The sequence below is a fragment of the Halyomorpha halys genome, unplaced genomic scaffold (assembly GCF_000696795.3).
Source record: "Halyomorpha halys isolate HHAL.00 unplaced genomic scaffold, Hhal_1.1 Scaffold299.1, whole genome shotgun sequence".
NCBI lineage: Eukaryota > Metazoa > Arthropoda > Insecta > Hemiptera > Pentatomidae > Halyomorpha > Halyomorpha halys.
The window spans coordinates 382,756-405,747 of NW_027107963.1; the positions used below are offsets into that span (position 1 = coordinate 382,756).

The 22,992-nt window shown below is 30.8% G+C and overlaps 1 protein-coding gene across 1 annotated transcript in view; it reads left to right on the top strand.

Moving 5' to 3' along the window:
• The first annotated feature begins 221 nt into the window (after positions 1 to 221).
• Positions 222 to 22,992, top strand: part of LOC106680905 (mucin-2) — a 53,821-nt gene continuing 31,050 nt past the window's right edge. Inside the window, exons 1-2 of the mRNA XM_014420923.2 lie at positions 222 to 324; positions 2,470 to 2,558. Of these exons, the coding sequence (XP_014276409.2) occupies positions 300 to 324; positions 2,470 to 2,558 (114 nt within the window). The 5' untranslated portion in view covers positions 222 to 299. The remainder of the gene's footprint in view (positions 325 to 2,469; positions 2,559 to 22,992) is intronic.

Consider the following 22,992-nt stretch of genomic DNA (forward strand, 5'->3'; position numbering starts at 1 on the left):
GATTTTTAAAATTTTATATTTTATGCAATCTTTGAGCTTATTCCCAGAGTTTGCTCATTAAGAACTGAGACATTCCTCACATCCTTTTTAACGATCACCCTCTCTACAAGATTGTGAAGGACTAACAGACAGAGAAGATCGAGAGACACATGTGAAGGCGCATGCCCTCTCCCCTCGCGGGAACGCTGGAGTCGCCGTGCCTGCCTCGACTCAGTCACCGACCGGGACTCCTCTGGTCACTTGCCATGTAACTGCCGCTAAGTAGCATAGCTATCTTTTTCGAGTATTCGGCTCCAGCCATGAAGCACATCATTATCATATATGGTAATTAATATGCGTAACAGCACAATTATAAATGATTTAGAGCACAAATAAAATAAACAGATTATATAATATAAAAAAATTTGATATAAAAAATATAAAAAAACAGATATAAAAAAATTTGAAAATTTTTATTAGTTTTAATAAAAGTAATATGAAAAAAAAACTTTTTAGTCTTAAAGGAACAATAACAATAGCTGCAATTGATTCTTTTTGATTCAATAAAAAGTTTGAGAAAGGTGTTTTTTTTTCTTCAGATTTCTTTAATATATATATAAATTTTACTCAAAAAATGTAATTTTTTTTTCAAATATTAATTAAAGAATTTTTATTGTAATTTTACTATGAAAAATAAAATTAATTGACCAACCTATTTTTAAAATAAAACTAATATGAAGAAAAAATAACATACATGCATCAAAAGGAGCGAAAAAAGAAACTTTAACTCAAAAAAATTTAATCAATAAAATACTAAGTAAAAACGTTTTGCTGTATGTTCATCATTAATATCTTATTATGTTTTGTCATGAAAAAATGAAATTAAGTTGTAACGGAATTACAGATATATTCGATAAAAAATTTACAAAAGGTGGAAAAAAAAATTGTGTGTATTTTTAAAAGTACTAATTAGTAAAAGAGTATTTTTTTAAAATATTGATTACAGAATTTTTATTGTAAAGTTATTATTTTTATTGTTGGTCTGGGTTTACTTAGGTATTAAATAAAAGTATAAAAGCTAAAAAATGTTAATTTCGCCTATCAAAATTTCTTCTATCCCAAATAAAAATTAAAAGGCTAAAAAAAAATTGTTTATAAAGAAATTTTTATCATATCGCGCTGGAATTTCAACAATGGAAAATGGAATTTCAATATAATTTAAACCACTTTAAAAAGTATTCATACTCATTAAATAATAAAAATATAAATACAGCAATAAAAGTATAATTATTAAACAAAGATGTTTTTGGGTTTAAGATTATAAATTTATAAATTGATGATTGGCATTAAAAATGAAATATTTATAGGAAGTTCAGAAATATTAAAATTATTATTTTAATTTATTTTTTAAAGCATATTTTGCATTGGATTTTTAAAAAATAGATTAAAAGATTTATTCATTCCTATTAGAGAATAAAAATGAAGATATAATTTTCCTCATGGTTTTACTTTTAGTTAAGTACTTTCAAGCCTATTTCAAATTAATTTAAATGATTTTACTTAATTAATAATTACTAAACATAACTTAATTATTGAGTGATCATTTAAATGAATTGGGTATTGTGAATTTGAATAAATACATAAACCAAATTATTTAATTTATTTAATAAGTAACATTTCGCCAGGAGAAATATGCATTTTACCATTTAAATACAAATAAAAATATTACCAATGTTTTCTTCCAAATTGGTTTATTTAATAGTATGATTATCATTTTAAATATTTTTTTTTAACATTAGTACGTTTGGTTATCAATTTATACAATAACGTTGAACAAAGAATTAACTTCCAATCTTCTCTCTCATAAAAATAGGGAAAATTGGGTATAGTTAGTATTTCTACATCGCGAGTCCATCACAGCCTTGCATGAGAGGATAGGCACTTGGTGGTATTTGAATTTTTATTTTACAAAATCTAAGAACTTTAGTTCTTTACTTAACTTAAAATTTGAAAATTTCGATTAAATGAGATAATAGAATTCAGGTTGGACAGAAACACTAGCATCATAGAAGGATTAATTTCTTTGAGGAAAAATTGATCTGTTGGAAAAGGTCTATATTATAGGTTGGAAAATACTAAAATAAAAATAAAATCATTAATTTTTTATTCTCATTCCTGAAAATTATCTATAAATAAGTTGTAATACATAGTTTTTTTTAATATTTAAGATTTTGGGTTCATCTTATGCCTTTCTATCCTATATATATTTTAATTGTATTCTATTTAAAATATTTTCATAGTAGCCATTCAATACTTTAATTCAGTCTTATAATTTGCTTACCATAAATTAAAGCAACGGTTTCTTAATCAAAATAATATTTATTATATAGGTAAAAAAACTGTATATGTAATACCTCAAATAACAATAAGAACTCATGTTATTAGTGTACGTTGTCAGTGTATTATAATTTTTTTATTATTATTTTTCAGCTACGGTGCTGGTCTGCGCACACACGAGCTTCACACCACAAGAAGTGATGGTAGACGTAACAAATGAGTTTGGTGTGTGTATATTGCAGGTATGTTACTCCAGAATTTTTTTTTTATTTTAATGTAGAATAATATCAGTTATCTCAGAAATTTCTAACCTTGATATTTAGGTTTTTTTTTTCTATAATCATAAATATATATAAATGAAAACTAGAGAGTTCAATATTCTTGTACCTAAAACACTCACAAAGGAATGTATTTATTAATTTATGAATTATCAATATTTGAACCAACTTTTTTTATTAGATTGCAGTTTTTCTATAATAAATTCGCAAGAACAATTAATAATGTTCTTAATATAAAATAAAACTGGACTGTTTTAATTTATATATTGTACAATAATGATTCATATGTTATTCCTACAGCTGAATCGTTTAAATTAATTCACCAGCTTTATGAAAGTAAGCAAACGTAAAAATCTGTTAAATAGTTGGAAATTAAAACATTAGGGCGTTGAGTTAGACTATACCGCAAGACACATTTCATATCGCACCATCACAAGAGAACGGCTCATCTCGAAAACTACTTTTCGGAAATCGTCTTTAATGTTATGTTCCTTGAAAATTATTTGAGATGTATTCTAATAAAGCCATTTAATATAGTCAGCTTTGTATGTAATACAATATATATATGAAATTTAACACTCTTGTTATGAGGGCATCAGTAACCTTCGACCACACCTGGAATGTGAGAAAAACTTTTTCTTGAAAACTTGTTACTAATACTTATAAATACAACAGGAACTTTTATTTTTTTGTCTTTGATTGCAAAAAAAAAAAGAAAGTATTTCAAAATTCAGTTATTTAAACTATATTTATTTAGGTGAGGAAAAGATGTTCGAGATGAAGGGAGGGGGAGAAATGTGGTCAGGAGTGAAGAATACTTATTAGTAATATTTATTTTATCCTACCAACGATATATTGTTTTATTTTTATTTTAACCAGACTGTTACCTTACTTGTACTTAGCCCTGAAGAAGGCCTGGAATTCAGGCCGAAACGTCGCCACAATAAACTGCAATCACCGACCATCTTTTCCACATATTATAATATCAACTATAAAAACATAATCACACTGTAAGAGATATATTGACTTGAAGAAAACAACGTAATTATATTAATTTTAGGAAATCCTTTATCGGAACTCTACACCATTACGGAACACTAAACCATTAAGTATGTCCTAATATATAAAATAATACATTTTTTCAAATTGCAATAAATATAAACTCAGGATTAAACTAACAAAAATCATCCAAATAAAATAAAAAGCATGGTAAAAATAATAATAATAAAAGTATAAATACATATTTGTTAAAAATGAAAATTTACGAATAAGTCAGTTCGGGTATTCTATTTATTTATTTTTTAATATCGCAGAGTTTTACAAAGAAAATTTTCGCTAATTAATTATTAAATATAATATATAATGTTAACAAAATTATTATTTATAGTTAAACCTAGTTTAAAAAAGAGAAACTGGTCCAGACGGATTATTACAAAAATATTTCCTGAGAGAAAAGGAAGATGTCTGACATATAGATTGATAACCATATTATAAATTTGAAAATCACATAAATTTTTGTGAGACTTTAAATTAATATTTGGAATGCAATTATTTTTGGACCAAAAATATTTTACTGCAAAAACATAAGATAAAAATTTAAATTTTCATCTTAGTAGAGTTATATGTAGCAATTTAATTAATGAATTTATTTCCTGATAGTTTAATATTAATCACAAAATATTTGTTTATTATCTTAATGGGAATTATATTGATGGATTTAAATATCTTTTAAATTCCATTCATCCGATTTATGCAATAAATATTTATTTTAGAGGATATTTAAAATGAAGATCAAAGAAGAAAGTAGTTGTGATTAAGGAATTCTAGTAGTTGTACTAAATCATGAATTCGAGGTCAAAGCCGTGTTTCCGAGACGCATCAAACCAGTTTTTTGATGACAGAGGCACACTGCTCTAAAAATGTTTTTGGGATTGCATGCATCCAGAAGATATCTTGAAAATCTTAATATTTTTTTCAAGACTTAGATCGTGATCTTACTTTACATTTATGTTTGATTAACAGCCTTATGCTATTAAATTATGATCCATTAGTCTACTTGAAGTTTAGGTGATATGATTGACATTAAAAAAAAACTACGGTGAGTTAATAAATAATTTAATTGTTTATTGTAATAACTCACTTTTCAACTTACTATACTAGTTATGGTGATAAAGTAACGACAAAGATGTTTCATAGTTCTGCTGCGAAATTAATTAATGCCAAATCATCAGAACCGAATCTAAATCATTACCTAAAATTTGTCCAATTTAACGAAAGTGATAGCTTCTTTTTTTTTTAAAAAAAGAAGAAAAAAAGAACGATGTGTATTATATGGTAATGTTTTCCCCTGTTATAAGCATCATTTAAAAACATTCCACGTTAAAAACTAACAAGAACTGTAATTTACTTATTTTTTTAATTTTTGGATCCTAATCCACTTTTCTTTTATTTAAAGTAATAGGGTAGGCTAGAATATGAGAGACAGGGATTAATCAGACCATTCCACTCAATATTTGTCAAAAAACTGACATTCAAGTTTTTCTTGATTGATTTCAATTCCACCTTCAGACTAAAAAATAAAATGACTCTCCTCTTCCTCAAATATTCTGTGTTATTTGTGTGAACCGTTTAAGCCTGGATGATTCAGTAAGAAGTGTTTGAGCTACATTGATAATCGCCTTGGTTTTTATTACTCTATGATGTCAAAAGCTATAAAACTGTACAGAAAGACTGAAAATTGAAGACGAGCTATTCAGGTCCCCGATCCCACTAACGACCGTTTAATGAAATGCAAGTACTCAGGAAACTCAATTCAAGAGCTTCAGACATTACAAACTCGGGCGCTAATCTTCGGGGCCTTACCTAAAGAAGACTTACTTGATACCCCTTTTAACTGAGGGCACCGTAAACAGAAGTTAGGATATACCAAAGGAAATCAGTCTTGTACTCAGGAGAGATGGAGCGATTTCTCTAACAAGAGCTGCTAATGACCGTGTAAGACTATAGAAGACCTGGAGAATGGTGTTCTCAGTGCTACATGTCAGTCTATATGTTAACTTCTAGTCATATAAAATTTTTGAGAATATCATAAAAAATACAACTCCTATGAAGGCAAACGTCATAATCTACTTTATAGTACGTCTGTACGTCTTATGGTTCCCGATATATAGATTTCTCAAAGTAAATTTATTAACTACTGATTTTCAGTGTATTTTTAAGGAATTTTTTTTCTTTTTAAACCTTTATCTCGGGAACTATTGAACGTAAATAGATCTATTATGGCTATCTATTTTTTCGTATATTAAAATTTTGTCCGAACAACTAGAAATCAACATTTTGTGAATTTATTTCGTTGAATATCATGAAAACTCTAACGAAGATAAACGTTATAAACTATTTTATAGAACATTAAACTGTAAGTCGAATGGTTTTCTCAAAATAAATTCATTAACTACTGATTTTTTAAATCAAATTTTGCAATTTAAAAGCTCGGGTATTATTGATCATAAACATAATTTGGGCTCAAGATTTAGCAAATTTACTTTACTTTAAATGATGTTCTATTAGGTTTTCCAGTGTTGTTGGTAGTTTTAAAGATATAGAGCTTCGAATGAAAAATTAATTTTTTTAAACAGGTGCCATTTTTTAGTTCCCCTACCTATACTTGGCAGACTTATTCACTTTGACCAGTAATTATACATAGTTCTTATTTAAGTAATAGAACATTGGGCTGAAATAACTGCCTTTTTTTCAACCCGGCTCTTGTACTATACTGAGTTGGTACCAATCTAGGGAAGAGCCTTGAATGCTTCAAAGAATGTGGAAATGATTTTAGATCATGCAGTGCCTTACATATCAATGATGGGAACTGAATCTATTGCTTATGGATGATAATCCTGGGCCAGATAAAGCAATAATGGTTTCTGATCACATGAACACAACCTGTATCCGTAACCTAGAATGACTACAAAGAAAAAGGAACCTTACTCCAATGTGATAAAATTAGATGGAAAGTTTGGTTGCTGGCTTTCCTCTTAGATTGAAATGCTAAAGATAGCTTCGGAGGAACGGGAACTCACAAAATTTGATTATGAAAACTCTTATAAATATTCTAATAATTAAAGCTATCATTAAAATAATAGAAGAGTGGAAGACCTCTTAATAATTAATAAACGTCTCTACTAATTAAATATATATCCGGTATTAGCCGATGGGCGAATTCAACAAATTGGATATTTCTATTTTTTTTCCTTTAGGAGGTAATTTGTACTGAAAAAGTCATTAATACTAATTAGTTTAACTCTGAGAAACACAGGTCAGAAATATTCGAGGTTCTCAAGAATACAACCAACTTGTACGTTTTTACCCAAAATCAAAAAAGACCAGTTGATGTATAATATATAGTATGATTTACCTTTTTTAAAAAATACCAGCGATATGTCTAATTTTTATATTTTGTTTATAAAAATAAACAATTATTAATTAAAAAATTAATAAGCCTTTTAGAATGGAAAGTAAAACATATTATCGTTGAATACAAAAATGTTTAGGTTTCGTGATTCTTTTTTTTTTTTAACATGGGAGTCTATTTAATAACGATTATGTGATTTTGTCACATTTGATCTACTTAACACAAGGGCTGATTTGAGTTCTCAGAAAAAAGTTATTGAAAAATCCGAACTTTAAAAAAATCGCTGTGTAATTTTCTTTCATTAATTTTTTTTCTTTTTTGTTCCATAATAACCAAAAAACATTCTATTCAACATTTTTTTAATTATTCTGTTTATGCCTTTCATTCTAAACTATCCCAACTGCTTAAGATTAATTTATATTCAAATTTACCATAACTATAGATCAAATTTCTTTCTTATTCAGCAATATTTTATTTAACGGAAATATCAGGTGCTCTGTAGATTGCTTAATTTCTACAATTGTGGGGTAGAATTCTTCTTGTTAGAATTTATAACTATTACTATCAGCTGGATTTGTAAGGTAGAAAACCTGATTGTAACATTTAATCCAAACGTTAATAAATAATCTATTAAACTGAATTTTAGCAAATCCTTTTTTGACTACAATAAGTAAAAAAATGGAGCAAATTATTATACAACGAAAGGAACTGTGCTGCTCCTACGGATTCGAGACCGCCTGTGATAGATGATTATTTATTCTGTTATATCAGCTTCGAATATACTCTCTTCTAAGAGTACAAGAGTGTCTAAGTATTAGAGCCGAAGAGGAGGAAAAAGGCAATTATTTCACCTCAATGTTTTAACTTACTTGAAAACTATATATGATTACTAGTCAAAATTAATGAGTATTCTAATTATAGGTAGGGGGGGGGATAAAAAATGGTGGCTGTTTCAAAACGGAAAAAAAAAATTAAATTTCCAATCGGAGCTCTATATCTTTAAAATTGCCAACAAGGCTAGAAAACCTACTAAACTATCCAATACTTTTAAACAACTAGAAAACAACATTTTGTGAATGTATTTGTCAAATATCATAAAAAATAGCACTCCTACGAAGATAAACGTTATAAACTACTTTATAATAACTAGCATTAATTTGAGTTCTGGCAGACATCAGTGCGTCTTATATAAAAAGTATTTTTCTACACACGCATGTTTCTACCGTGTTTGAAGGATTTTATTCTAAAACGCAAATAAATTTGACCAAAAGATGAAATATACCCTATAAATCTTTGGGGTTTAGAAATAAAAAAAATAATATTCTCAAGTATTGAAATATAAGTAACTATATTTTCTAAATAATAGAAAATATAATATTTTTTATGTTTATACATGTAATGTTCGTACCTAGTAAAAATGCCGAGGAATGAATTTTTTGGAGTTTAGGTATAATAATTCCAAAACACATTATATATTTCACAAATAGTATGGGAAATAATGGATAAATGGGTACCGAAAATCATCTTTATCATTTTTGCTAAATCTTCGAGGGAGTTTCAATTATTTTTTCCTTTGTTCCATGACACTGCTCAGAATATTCGGTGGATTTTGTAATTATGAAATTAAAACAAAAGAAAATAAAAGTTTGTGTGATTCATTCTTGATGGCCAACGCAGCTGACTACGTTTAAATAACGACTGTTCCGTTTCCTTCAGATTCAATTAGTTTTTTTGTTCCACTTAAAAAACTAAATACAAATTCCTGCTACAGGTATGTTAGATAAGGAAAAACTACAAACAATAGAAACGTTATAAACGAATGCCTATTAAATCGACTATAAACCTGAAATATTTTAAGTCTATATTCTGATTATTATAACTGCGCTAATGATGAACTACACAATTCATCAATAGCGCATTTATAGTAATCTGAAGGTTTTAGGTTTGCAGCCGATTTCACGTGGATTTCTTTACAACTTTTTTGTTGTTCGAAGTTTTTCCTCATCTAGCATGTATCCTGACAAAAGGAAAACATAATATTAACGGATTATTTTTAAAACGTTTACATCAATTCGCCATAGTTTTGATGTAAAATAATGTATTGCCACAAAATGTCGTTAACATTAATTAGTTGATGAAACATATCATTAATAATGAAGATCTGTTTACTATGGAAGAACTATTTACGATTCTAAAATCTTAAAAAAACTTCTACTTCTCCAGCGTTACCCTGTAGTGAAGAATAGTTAATAATGAACTTAAAAAAAAATTGTTTTACGGGAACATAATGAGCTCCAAGATTGGAAGCAAACAAAAAAAAAGAAAAGAAAAAGAACAAAATTTTTCTGAAAGGAACTGTAACTATTGACGAAATATGAAAATATGTGCAAGGCAAATAAATTTGGGTGAATGCCATTTAAAACCAAATTTATGGTCTACCCATAAATTTTAACTGTACAATGTATATAATATGTACAACTTATGGCTTTATATTATTTATTTATGAACCCCTTCCTGATCATTTCTGACATAGAGAGGGGAAGGGAGGGTTACCTATAGGGTACAATCCTATTCTGACCATGATAAGTTCATAAGGTCAAGTTTCCATTTCACGGGACAGCCAGAGAAAAAAACTCGACCCTCAGGCTGTATTCGAACCGGCGCCACTGCAGTTCCGAGGTAGCAAAGACCTACACCTCAACTCTTACAGTACAGACGGCCCGTGGTTTTATGTCTGGACTCTTTCATTATCGCTTTAGCATATAATCTGAAATAAAACCAGAGGTCCTGGTGTCTGTGGTGTGGACAGCATCCCAGCTTACCGTCATACCTCTTAGGTGATTGTTTTGTCAAAGGAACCAGGTGATGTCATATGGTAATCTGAATGTTATCTATTGTGACTTCTGGAGCTTTATGCTAAATCCTATAACATTTCCTTCATGAAGATGATGTCATTTCCATTTGTTTTTTTTGTTTTTTGCGAGTAGACCCCTTCACCAGTGGCCAGAGACAAAGGACGATGCTCCTATAAATAATAAGATATTGCTATTATCACACAATGTACACGATCCCTTGGGAACTCCTTCCTGGTAATAAAATGTTATAATTCCGCAAGATAGCTATCGGACTAGAAAATGATGGAGGGAGGGTAGCGAGGTAATTCTGCGTGCCGTGCTAATGGAGAGGATGCTTATCTCGGCGGCCTTGCAGGATCACTGAACCGCGTTGTGTGCTCCAGTCTGGGAGTCATTGTATGGGGTGTCTCCTGGCATCTCTTAGGCTCTAAGGTATTTATTATGTAGTTATGCGTTAGTTGAGGATATTAAATGGAGGGGGAGAGAGTGTCAGGCCAGTGAAGAACACAAAGGAGTTAAAACTTATTTTACTAGATTTTTAAACGTTTCGGTCAGAATTTCAAGCCTTTTTCAGGGCGATTGTTGCCAAGTTGCAAGTAACAGCTGGCTTCACTTCACTTGTACTTGAAACCTGTCTTCAATCGCTATGATGAAGGACTGAAATTTTGGCACTAATGAAATAACTTTATACTTATTTGAGTAGTTAACTGACGACATTCCCAACCATTTTGGCATCATATGTGTTCTATATTGCTACATTAAGACCCGGGAAGACCTGTTACTAGGAAAATCCGATCTTTATTGTTCCACGAACACGAAGAGGGTGGATTTCTGCCAAAAAGACAACCGTTTATCAATGAAAATCACACTAAATTTAGGGTGGTTCACGGCGTTTTCATTTTCATTCAAATTCTTTAATATTTTGTATTTATCCATGATTATATTTGGCTTAAAATGAAATCTGTTTATTGTTCAAAAATAAACTGATTAAAGGTGCTTTAGAGGAAATTTTTTTAAGAAAAATTATCATTTAAGTCCGCTAAAAATATTTCAATGAAGGTAAACTCTACCTGACATAAAAGGGGAGATGACGGTAGCAGCGTGGTAACGCGCCTGTCTACCAACCCATAGATTGCGAGTTCTCGAGCCCGGCCCTACCCAGGATTTTTTCAAGCATAAAAATTAAGCAATATTCACTCTCCCCCCGGGCATTTGTGAGGCCCGTTAGCCAATGGGTGGCACTCACAAAAATAGGCGTGGGAGTGACGGACCCACCCTATGAAAATCACGTCAGGAAACTTTGGACCTCCACGGTCTGTCACGCCAACGGAAAAAAAAATGCTTTAGAGGAAGTTTTTTTTAGAAAAATTATCATTTAAGACCCCTCAAAATATTTCAATGAAGGTAAACTCTACCTGACATTAAAGACCATTCAATTGTACTTTGAAATACCGAGTGTAATCAAAATCGTTAGACATTTTCGAGAAAATCGAAATATGTGAAAATTCGATCCATAAAGTGGCACTTCCGGTCGGTTGATTGTACCAAAAAGGTTGTCACATCTCAGGCATATAATCGCCTTAAATATGTAATATCAGTTTCTGACGACTATTCTACATCTTAGTTCACAAACAAACAAACATGCACTAACCATCATGTGATTCCGTCAGAAACGTGAATTAGAATTGGATTTTGTAAAATCGCTATATTTTTCCTTACTAGATAGGTATTCCACATATTTAAGGTACGTGAAAATGCAATAAAAATCAGATTCGAACCAGATAAAAATTACCCTATAAGTAAATTACCCTACTATTAAAGTAATAATGTAGTGTTAAATAAACAAAATGATTGTATTAAAAGAGACAGGAGTTTTTTGGTGGGTATTTATGAAATAAAACGGAAAAGAGTAGTGCATTGAAGCCTTGAATAAAACTGATGTACTGGTGTCACCAGATAAATATCTCAGAATGGGCCCTGAATGGACGCTCTGTCATTAAACTTCGACAATGTCACTGTATTATTTTTACTCATATTATGAGTATTGATTGTTATTATTATGAAATACCTACACGAAATTCGATAATTGATAACAAGAAAGTGTTTCAAGCTGACGTATTGCAACAAATAATCTTGATGCTATTTGAAATCAGTTTCCATTTCGATAATTGGCTGCGGTAGCGGAAGCTCACAACTATCCATCACGTTGAGTCAACAAGAAAATTTGGAAAGCAAGTCGATAACAATCCAATTCTTCTTTCTAAGGAACCACAAGCATTTCCCCTTCTTGGGTCAATGCACTCCATGTATCTAACTACAATGCAATTAATTAGAATGTTGCATAATTTTGATGGTAACATAAAAAACGTTTGCCGAGTAATTGGGTCTCTATTTCTATATTCCTTTCTCTTTTCTTTCTTTTTCCATAAATTGCCCTTCTTCAGTATATTTATATCAAGTACATAACTGACTATACTAACTATATATTAACGGTAAATGATTTGTCGTTCGAGAATAAAAGATTTTCTTGCAATTAGGAGGAAATCACATTTTGCAAAATGCTGAAATGTTACTTTACTTTTAGTTTATTTTTGTATATTTAACTTATGCTGTGAATACTTATATACAATATGTAATTTCATTTTCGTACAACTTTTCATTTTTGCGTAGGCTGTTCACCGATAGACAGACAGATACACACAGACTATTTTGCGAGACAATGCTTTATGGACTGGTAAAAAATAAATTTGAATATTAAAATTCATCAGTGAAAGTAATTTGACTATTATTATTAGTATAAAATACAATTTTCTGTACATATAATCTTTTCACTTTGTTGAGACTGGTTATTAGTGTTTAAATAAATACTTTTTATCCAATTTTAGTCTCAAAAAAATTTATATTTTTTTATAAGTCCGACGTTTCGGCCAATTTGACTATCCTCAAAGATAATCTTAATACAATTTTAGAACTACATCCATTTAAAAAAAAACTTTATGCAGGCTATTCTGCCTAGGTCATGAATATCAGTCCAAAATTACACCATTTTGTCAATTCTTCACATTAAATTAAAAATTAAAACTTTTAATCACAGTCAAACATTTCTATTATAATTTATCTCAACAATTAAAAGTTTTGATTTTTAATTTAATGTGAAGAATTGAAAAAATGGTGTAATTTTGGACTGAAATTAATGACCTGGGCAGAATAGCCTGCATAAAGTTTTTTAAATTTGATTTTGTTCTAAAATTGTATTAAGATTGTCCATGAGGATGACCGAAACGTTGGACTTATAAAGAAATATAAATTGCTTTGAAACTAAAATTGGATATTTTTTTTTATATATAATATTATTTTTTTTTTAAACTGGCATTTAGGAATACTCTTCAAGGATCTCTAGGTACAACCCCAACAATACAATGATAATATGTATTAATAAATATAATTGGACAGTTTTTTTTTTTTGGCTCAAGTCCTTCATTGAGGACCTATACAGTCCCAGAGTGGGAATGTCAAGGTTCATTTCTCGGGGCCACCGCGAAATAAATATTGACCAGCCCAGGTGGGAATCGAACCCACAACCTTCAGAACCAAGAGCTCTGGGACCCTCGCCCCAGCCCGCTCAGCTATCAGGTCCTCAGACATTTATTTTTATATAATTTATAGAGCTATATACAACAATATACTTTTACTACAGATTCTGGTTAGTTTCCCGTGTTTCATATTTCCTTGCATAATTTTATTTCATCAAAGTAATCAAAGAGGGGGCCAACTGTCCGAATATTCGTGTAAGCTGACTGAACTTTGTACTAATTCTATTTTGTTTTTCAACATTTGCCTAACACTAATGTATCTAATCTATGTTTTATTTTATTTTCCTTTTTCTGAAATTTTAGTATTACTTGAAAATCAATCAATGATCCGAGAACCACCGGTTAGGAACCACTGCTTAGGACACTTAAATCATCGACTTCAAACCTGTTCGGAAGAAAATACCCAACCAAGCCGAAAATCCACAAAGGAACTGAGATCTGCTAAAACAAAACTTTTCAAATCAATCACCGAAGGAAGCTAGTTCATCGAAAAATACCGAAATGAATCTGGAAGAAGAACCTCATTAATTAAAAATAAATTAAACACCAAATGAGTTTCTAACTTTTTCTAAGACAATACGTTGATATTGTCATTTTCATATTAAAATTATTAAAAAATCGTAGTAATTCATTTTATTTAATATCGGAAAAAAGTTGTTTCAATTGATTTTAATTTAATTTTATATAAACCGGTTCCCTTTTCCATCTGTGGCAGGAAGAGGAAGCGATTGTGAAAATCACACGAAATGTAGAGCATATGGAATTAATATATCTCTACCAGAAATAGAAATTAAAGACAAAATTTATTCTAGGCCAAAATCCATTGATTTTTTCCTAATCAAGTTTAACTCTTAATGAAGTTAAAATAAAGTTCAACTAAAAAACAACTATATTATAAGTTGCTTTGTTAATTTATTTTATAAAATAAACTTTATTAAAAAAAAAAAATTAAAATAAAATTTATTTTAATAAATTATATAGAAAATTACAAATTTATTTATATTATTATTTTTAATTAAAAACATCTGGGTGGTGCGTACATCACACAAATTTAACTACATTGATTTGAAATTAATACTCCCAAGTCTCAGAAAATAAGCTCTTGCAGAAAAAAACAAAAAAGATAGCATTTTACATAAATTTAAAAATCGTTCTTTTCCATTCATTCAGTGCTTAATTGTTATAGAGTCAATATTGAAAAAAAAAAATGCTTCGTAATTTGTCTGCTGAAACGGAAAACCCTTTGCAGGTGCGTCCGCCAGTTAAAACAGATATTTTATTTTTAAGTTTCTTGATATTTCGATTACGTTAAATATTATTTTTGGCTTTCCGGCGAAATATATGTCTATAGTATTTCTATTATCTCCCTAGCCTGAAAAAAAGAAGATCTGCAACTAATCCGAGAACCAACGAAATTTCGCTTTTGACGTGCAAGTCTCTTTGCGCGGTAGAGAAAATTAACCTGACTGAAAATTAAAACTTTATTTAATTGATAGATATTACAATCTGCCACACTATTGTGTGGAATAGGTAATTGAGATGAATGATCACATTCATACTAAAATAAAATAAAATAAGAATGAAAATAAATAAATAAAATCTCTCTTAAAATATATACAAACAGAAGGATAAAGAAAATGAATATAATCAAACAATGTACAACAAAAAATAAATAAATAAAATAATCACCAGTCACATTTACACTCTTATATACAATATTTACACAATCGACCTAAGGATCCCTGAGCCCGCTCTTTCCCCTACGTGTGAGAGGTAGAGCAGAGCTCAAAAGATCCCAGCGCATCCCTCTCGCTGCATCACTGGTAATGAACCAGTGAAGGCTGAGCAAGTGTGCTAAAGCCGCAAACACATGTCAGAATTAGAATAACAAATTTGATTGAGGACCTCTCGTAATCAAATCATTTTATATCTTATTTAACCCTAAACCTGAAATAAAAAAAATCGTTTCAAAATCCAGAACCTAACAAGTTTCACTTATAAAGCACACTGGTTTATGTTTTTTAAAATATATTTCGGCGAGGATATCAAAAGCCCTTACTAACTCTATCATGTGTTAATATGCCTTAGAACGGCGTCCTACCTCTATTTGATGGGGACTTTTTTATTTTGCGAGAAATGTATTTATAAGTTTTTTTTTATTTTCAAGGATTTGTTTTAGGAATCTTCCTAATGACCTTTCGGATAAATATGAACGATGCCGTAACATTTTATACACAAACTAAGAAAAACGCCGTTTCAATGAAGGTCGATTATTTAAATGAGTGAATGATTTCAATTGTGTTCAATAATGACCCATTAACCTCGTAAAATCCTTGCCACCATAGAGGTACTAACGAAAACAAACGGCTTAGCGAACAAAGGCTACCAGCTCTGAGGTCCTACCTTGATCTAAACGAGGCAATCACTATCTTCTTTGACTCGCAGTTCCGCTCATTCAAGCTCAAGCTGAGTGCGAGTTGCAACGTCCGGACAATCAGTGCGATTTGCAAGCTTGAAACTGGTCGTTCAATGACACTTGTCACCTTACGTAATTCTAATAGACAAGTAGATTCTTATTGACTTCGAAACTGCCAAAATATTTCTTATCTAGGATTTACTGTCAATGTAATCATCTCCTTTAACAATCCAAGCAACGTGACGTTCTCTACAAAGCCATACAAAGGTTCTGTTAATAGGTTTTTTAATTTTTAGTTCTCCAAAAATCAATGCAAAACTCGATTTAATAAAGCCACTAATTTTGGGGAAAACCACCGGGTCCATGGTATCCGGGCCAAGAAATAAAAATGGAACCAAAATAATTTCTTTTTTTATTGCCGCTAAAGAACAATCAAAATTAGCTCAATAACAAAAATACTGCATTCGTAATATTTTTCCACGCTGACGAACATCGTTCTTGAACCGTTAATAAATAAATAAGTAATGTGGGAGCGGGATAGCACAGTGGTTGCTAACTCCAAGGACGCGGGTTCGAATCCGGCTGTGGCAGATAATTATTTTACTGTTTAAATGTAGTCAGCCTCATTAACTTGGGTACCTTTATTCGGTAACAATCTGGCGGTCCAGCTTGATTCTCACCTTGCACAACCGTTGGTCTAGTATGATTACTTCTTTACAATGTACCCCTGACCTCTAACCCTTCATGGATTGTAGCGGTACATATTTAATATTTTTTCAAATAATGTTTAATTTAATTATACTAATCATTCCTAAAATTATAGTTTACATTATCATTCGTATTATTAGTAAATGTTGATATGATAGGCTTGTGATAGCTAGATAGAATAACATATTTTACATCTGATGGTTTACATTCTCCTACGGCTGTACTATTTGCTGCTATGTTTTCGTTATTTTTTCCTTGTTTATCCATCTGCGTTGCGATTATGTGTGAATCATTTTGTTTTGGATACACTAACATCTTTCAAACTTACTTGTGGGCGTTCGAATTGTGTTATTAGGTGGAGGTAGTTTACCAATATTTTCTATCCATGTTTAAGAAAACATTAAAAGCTTTGTGCAATTTTTTCAAGTAAATCAGCTTCGTGTACATTCGAGCTTTTTCATTTTTCGCTTCTCAATCTCATTACAAAGAGGATACTGAACATTTATAACAACAGCATGTAACAACGATTTTTAGTCTTCGAGATATTTTAATCTAAATGCAAAAGACATTAAGCGTTACTCCCAGTACTTCCGTTTCATTCCGAGCGTTCCTTCGCATCACGAAATCAATTTATTCTCGTATAACTTTTTTTTCATGAGTTTCGTTTCAATAAAATTGAAGGTAATTTACAGAAAGATTTTTTAAAAAATTGACTTTTAAGCCCTGCCAGACTATTTCAATAAGACTAAAACCAATCAGGTCTCTTGTATAGGTTTAAGTAAAATTAAGAACATTTTTATTTTATTCTTATATATAAAAGGATACATCTAAAAACTGGTTGTTTCTTACTGAATACTAATGGAAGAAATCCCTTCATTAGTTTTTTCGTTATAGTCTATATTCTGCACTAAGGTAGACCGTGATTTGTCACTATCGATTTTCAGAGGTATAAAGAAAGCCCTTGCCATTGGTAGAAGGTAAGAAAGGAGAATCAAAGATGAAACATCGACTCGAGGCATTCAAACATGATCGTTATATATGAGGATTATAGAAAGATTTACGATATAGATTTCTATTTACCCATTATTTAAAAAAAAATTATAATAAAGAAATTTTTTTATTGTATTCTTTATTCTGTCAAATATGAAGTTAATTGTGTTAATCATTATTTAGTTTAATCCAATACATTCCACCCATTCCATATATTAACTTTTACCTAGCCAATCCTCATGCACTTAAAGGATCTATGGACAATATTTAGTTTCAAACTAAATTACCTACCAAGATCATTAAACAGTCGTCGCTATATGATACACTATAAGGTTCAGTCTTTCTCAATAAACGGTCAATCTAATACAAACCGAATTTTTTAAATCAACCTATTGTTCCTGAAATCAGTCCACCAACAGACAAACACTTCAACTTCATATAATAGCATGGATACATATGAGTGAAGGGAGCTGTGTTGTCGAAAATGACGAGTGTAGTCGGGATGGAACCTTCTGATCCGATGGACCTTGTTACCTTATTATATTGTAACATGGATAGCGAAGTGAAACGTAACCCAGGCAGCAGGGGACGATGAGGGATGGGAACCGTGTAATGGCGGCATGACCAGCCCAAGGGAACGCTCAACGCTGGGCTCCCGATTAATTGCGATAATGTTCTTCAATGTCGTTCAGGAAGAACTAATCTCATTGGCTCCAGCATTGACCACGAGCCAATGGATTTTTATCTATCTTCTTTTTCCTTTCCCTTTTATGAGGTACACTAACAATCAAAAGTCTGAAAATCACACATATAGTCTATTTCTACAATGTAATCTCAAATACAGATTTATGCAAGGATTCGACTCGTATCTTTTCATTTCCCGTAAAAAATCATCTTTAATGAGCTTTTAATTGTTACGCTTGCTTCTGTGAAATGGTTACATAATAACTATTTTTATCTCTTAATGTTCCGTCGGGTTTCGAAGTCTAATGGAGTAAAGGCTGTCAATACCATTGTCTCGAGCAGTCGGGCCCACGGCAACTGATTTCGCATGGATAAAGAATTTCGTAAATTTTGCTGTACTAATAAGTGTATAAAGAGAAGAGGGATTATCTAAATGCAGTTAATAAACGAAGACAAAGTGAGTCACACTGTATATTTGATTCCTGTGGTTTTTCGTGCAGGAGTGGTTAGCAGGCAGTTATATAACTATTAATATGAGGATAGACCCCGTATATATGATGCTTCATTTTATTTCTTTAAACTCTGCCATACTTTAACATTCCTTGAGTATCTATGCTTATGACCTTGCGTTATATCCATTCAAAATCTTAAATCACAATTCGATATTTTTTTATTTATTAATAGTTCACTATATCCAATATTTTTTTTTTGGACTTAAATGTTACAATCTGCCACAACATTGTTGGGCAATAAGTAATAGTGATAACTAATTACATTCATACTAAAATAAAATAACATAAGATAAAAAGAAATGAAAAAAAAAAAAAGCATTTGAAATGTTACGGCGGGTGGAGGTTCAAAAGGAACCTTTACTAGCCCGACCATGAAAAGTATTGAAAAGAAAAGAAGAGCCGAATTTTGTTATTTTTAAATAAGTGGACATAAAAAAAGGAACGAAAGAGAGAAAATTGTGTTATATCACCGGTGATTAATGGGGCCCTGGTTGTGGTTGTTGTCCTGAGTGGATGTTTTGGTGGAGGTAGATCGACGTACCTTATCCTCTTGGAGGATGAGTCAAGGAAGTCCGCCCGCCGTGGCTAAAATTATTAAGTTGGCGAAGATGGCCAGAATGCTGGTAACTACGAGTGTGTAGTGAGGAGACAATAGAGACGATATGTGTGAGCACACAAAGAGACTCATAAAATGTATATTTCATTTTTTACAGTATAAAAACAAAAGAGAACATATTAAAACAATAAAAACATATGTTATACAATCGATTTTTCATTTCGTTAAACGATGTGTTGGCCGCAACATATAGTAAGCTATAAATAAATAAAAAATTTAAGATTTTGAATGGATATACTGCAAGTTCATAAGTATGCTGAAGTAAGACAGAATTTAATGATATAAAATGAAAAGAAATACATAGAAAATAAATAAAATATCACTCTAAATAAATACAAACTGAAGGACAAAGAAATAATCGAACTATGTACAAGAAATAATAAATTATTAAAATAAAATAATAATAAAGATAAATAAATAAAATCATCTCCAGTCACATTTACACTCTTATATACAATATTTACTATAAAATATTTTTAAAAAATGTATAAAAAATATGAAACTTGTAAGTATACTTAAATACAATAATCTATGTAGGAATATAATTGGAGATACTAATGTAGATAATAATATGTACAAGGTAAAACAAAGCAGGAAATCCACACCACTTAAGAATGTCAGTAGTCATAAATATCTAACACTAATCACCCAGAATATCTACTAAACATCAAAACAAGATTAAAACTGTTAAAAAAGGAAATTTAAAAAGGGCGTAATAAATCAGTAGTTAATCAGCCAGGAAAACAGTAACCTAACCTGAAATCTAGAAGTACCCCATGGGTACAGTTATACAGGCTGTCCCAGCAATCTAACCAGGCACCACTCAATAATATTGAAATTTTTTAAATTATTTTTTTCAGCCCTGATTCGGCTATGAGTATGATAGTAATAATGACAGCTGTTGCAGCCAGAACAATAGTGTAAAATATTAATTTTCGTATTGACGGTACTGTCGTACTCTCAGGATTTGCTAGTAGTGGTCGTCGTTTCTGCTATTTTTCTCAAACATTAATGGACTGTTCGCTAACAAAAATCACAGTTCTTAAGAACTATTGAAAAAAAAAAGTTCACAAAACGAACGATCGAAATGAGTCAGACTACACCATCCTATAAAATAACCGGTTGATAAAAATAACCGATATATAAACAACTAAACATTTATGAATTAAATCGGAAATTCTTCGATTTGAAAATATATTATTTTTCAATTTATTTCTATAATTGTTTCATAAAATTGGTTATTGTTTAAATATTGTATCTAACTTTAGTCTCAAAACACTCTTTATTTCTTCGGCAAATTCAGCCATCCTTAAGGAAAAATCTTAAATACAAATTTTCATTCACATAAATAATTTAAATATATTTTGTAGACCTTTCTGCCCAGGTCATCAATTTCAGTTAAAATTACCGTATTTTGTCAGGGACGTGACGGCCGTGTGGGTTGGGGCTTAAGTCCCAGTGCGCTCGGTTCGGGAAGTTGTGGGTTCGATCCTTTTTTCGCTGAAAATTGGGATTCAAAATTTTATTAGAACGTAATGGAATGTATTGTTTTGTTTTACTCAGCACTTGAGATTCATAACATATTCATAAATTTGTCGAATCCAATCCACTGATTTTCAAAATACTTCTAACCGAAGCATATCTATGCATATAAAAGGAAATGGTTGAATCTTTGTCCACAATAAACTTTTGAATTAATGGACAGATGTGCGTGTTTTTTTTTTTGTGTTTTTTCCCCCTGTTCCCATGTTCAATGTTCCCTTTCGCCATGAGGAGGTTTAAAGATAATGAAACCCTTTAATTCGCGGGTAGAAAAAAAAGTTATGAACAAAATTAAGTGCTTTTCTAGCTCAGAAAGTATGCGTTTTTTCACGATTACTGTACAGCAATCGATTCGTCTCTTTCCGAAGAATAAGAATAAAGTATTACTGATTCAATTAAGCTATATTATATTCACAAAAACATAATGTGGCTCGGAATAAAGTAGAACAACAAATCATATTCGTTTTTGCTGTCGTCTCGAACCACTAAATACCATTTTTCAAAAAAATTTAACTTGATTTATTCAGAGGATTATTTTTTTTTTCTTCCAGTGACTATTGTTCTTATAATCATTCATGACTCCTCTTTACGTTATACGTTAATATAACCGTTGGAGAGCTGAATGTCAACTCTATTAATCCATATTAACAAAAGTAGATACGGTACATTCGCAAGGTGGAAGGAAGGACACGACGAGATAGAATACGTAACAGGACCATTCGGACTAACCTCGGAGTCAAACCGACTCAAAGCATCCTAGAGGAGCACAAGCTAAGATGGTTTGGACACCTCCTTCGGACGGACCAGGAAAGAACTGCCAGAAAGACATATGAGACTCGCGCGGAGGGAAGAAGGCCAAGAGGAAGACCACGCATTTCCTGGGAGGTGGGTGTTAAGGAGTCGTTTAGGAGGCGGGGGATGGTCCAAGAGCGAGAGATCTGATCCAGACTGCAAATTGTAACCCCACACTGCGCTAGCGGTAAAGGGGATAAAATAATTACGATGATGATTAACAAAAGTTAGATTTAATCTCTTCTTAAGAGTGAAATATGGATTTCAAATTAAGAAAATAGTTTCAGATATTTTATTTTATATCTCCGGTTCTAATTTGTTTATTATATTATAATTAGCCCGGCCTGTGCCCTTTGGCGCAGTTTCTAGAGCCTTATACCACCGCTAAGTTTTTGTGCAGATTGACTGAGTAATGCTGAAGCTATTTATATTTTTTAATATTGACCAAATTCATTTTCGTTCCATATTGCATGTATTGGTTTAATTTATGTTACTAAATCATAATAATAAAGAGTACGTATATTAATAACAAACTGTCAATAGTGTTCATTAAATCCACGTATATCCTGAAATATAGCAATTGTTAAGCATTGCCGGTTGGATGTATAAAAAGAAATAAAAACAAACAGAATAGTTTTCTGACCATCTGTAGAATTTAATTGTAACTTTACTATCATACTATCTATGTTACTATCATACTACCAATATACTGTTTTCTATTAAATCTCTATTTATAAGATTACATTCTGATAACTATTACTTATGTTATAATTACAGTATGTAAGTAATTCATTAATAATAATTCAAATTATTATGCATAAGATCCCCGTAACTTCCTCCAATACTTTTCTTCCTATTGGCAACGCGATGTGAACACAAGTGCTCTCGAGTCTGTCTGAACTCGTTCCTCCCAGGCGATTTTCCTAAGTAAACTTCCTTTTGAGTATTGTTCCATGAGGAAACGACACTATGTATCTTTCTTTCCGTAGTTTAATTTAATTGATTTCTTAAGCGCTGCTCTAGTATTACCTAAACATTAATATTCATTTCTTCTTAGTTCTACAATAAACAAAATTATTGAATGAAGAATATATATTATAAAGTTTTGTTGTAACTTGGCGAGTGGGAATGTTAGATTTATTTCTGGAAACTGCCATTTTTGGGCAAAAACCTATAAATTGTTTAAATATTCTGTAATTGTCATGAATTTCAATGTTATTCAATAGAATGGATTTATTTTTTAAATTTTATTATTATTATTATTTTTTTAAAATCTTGA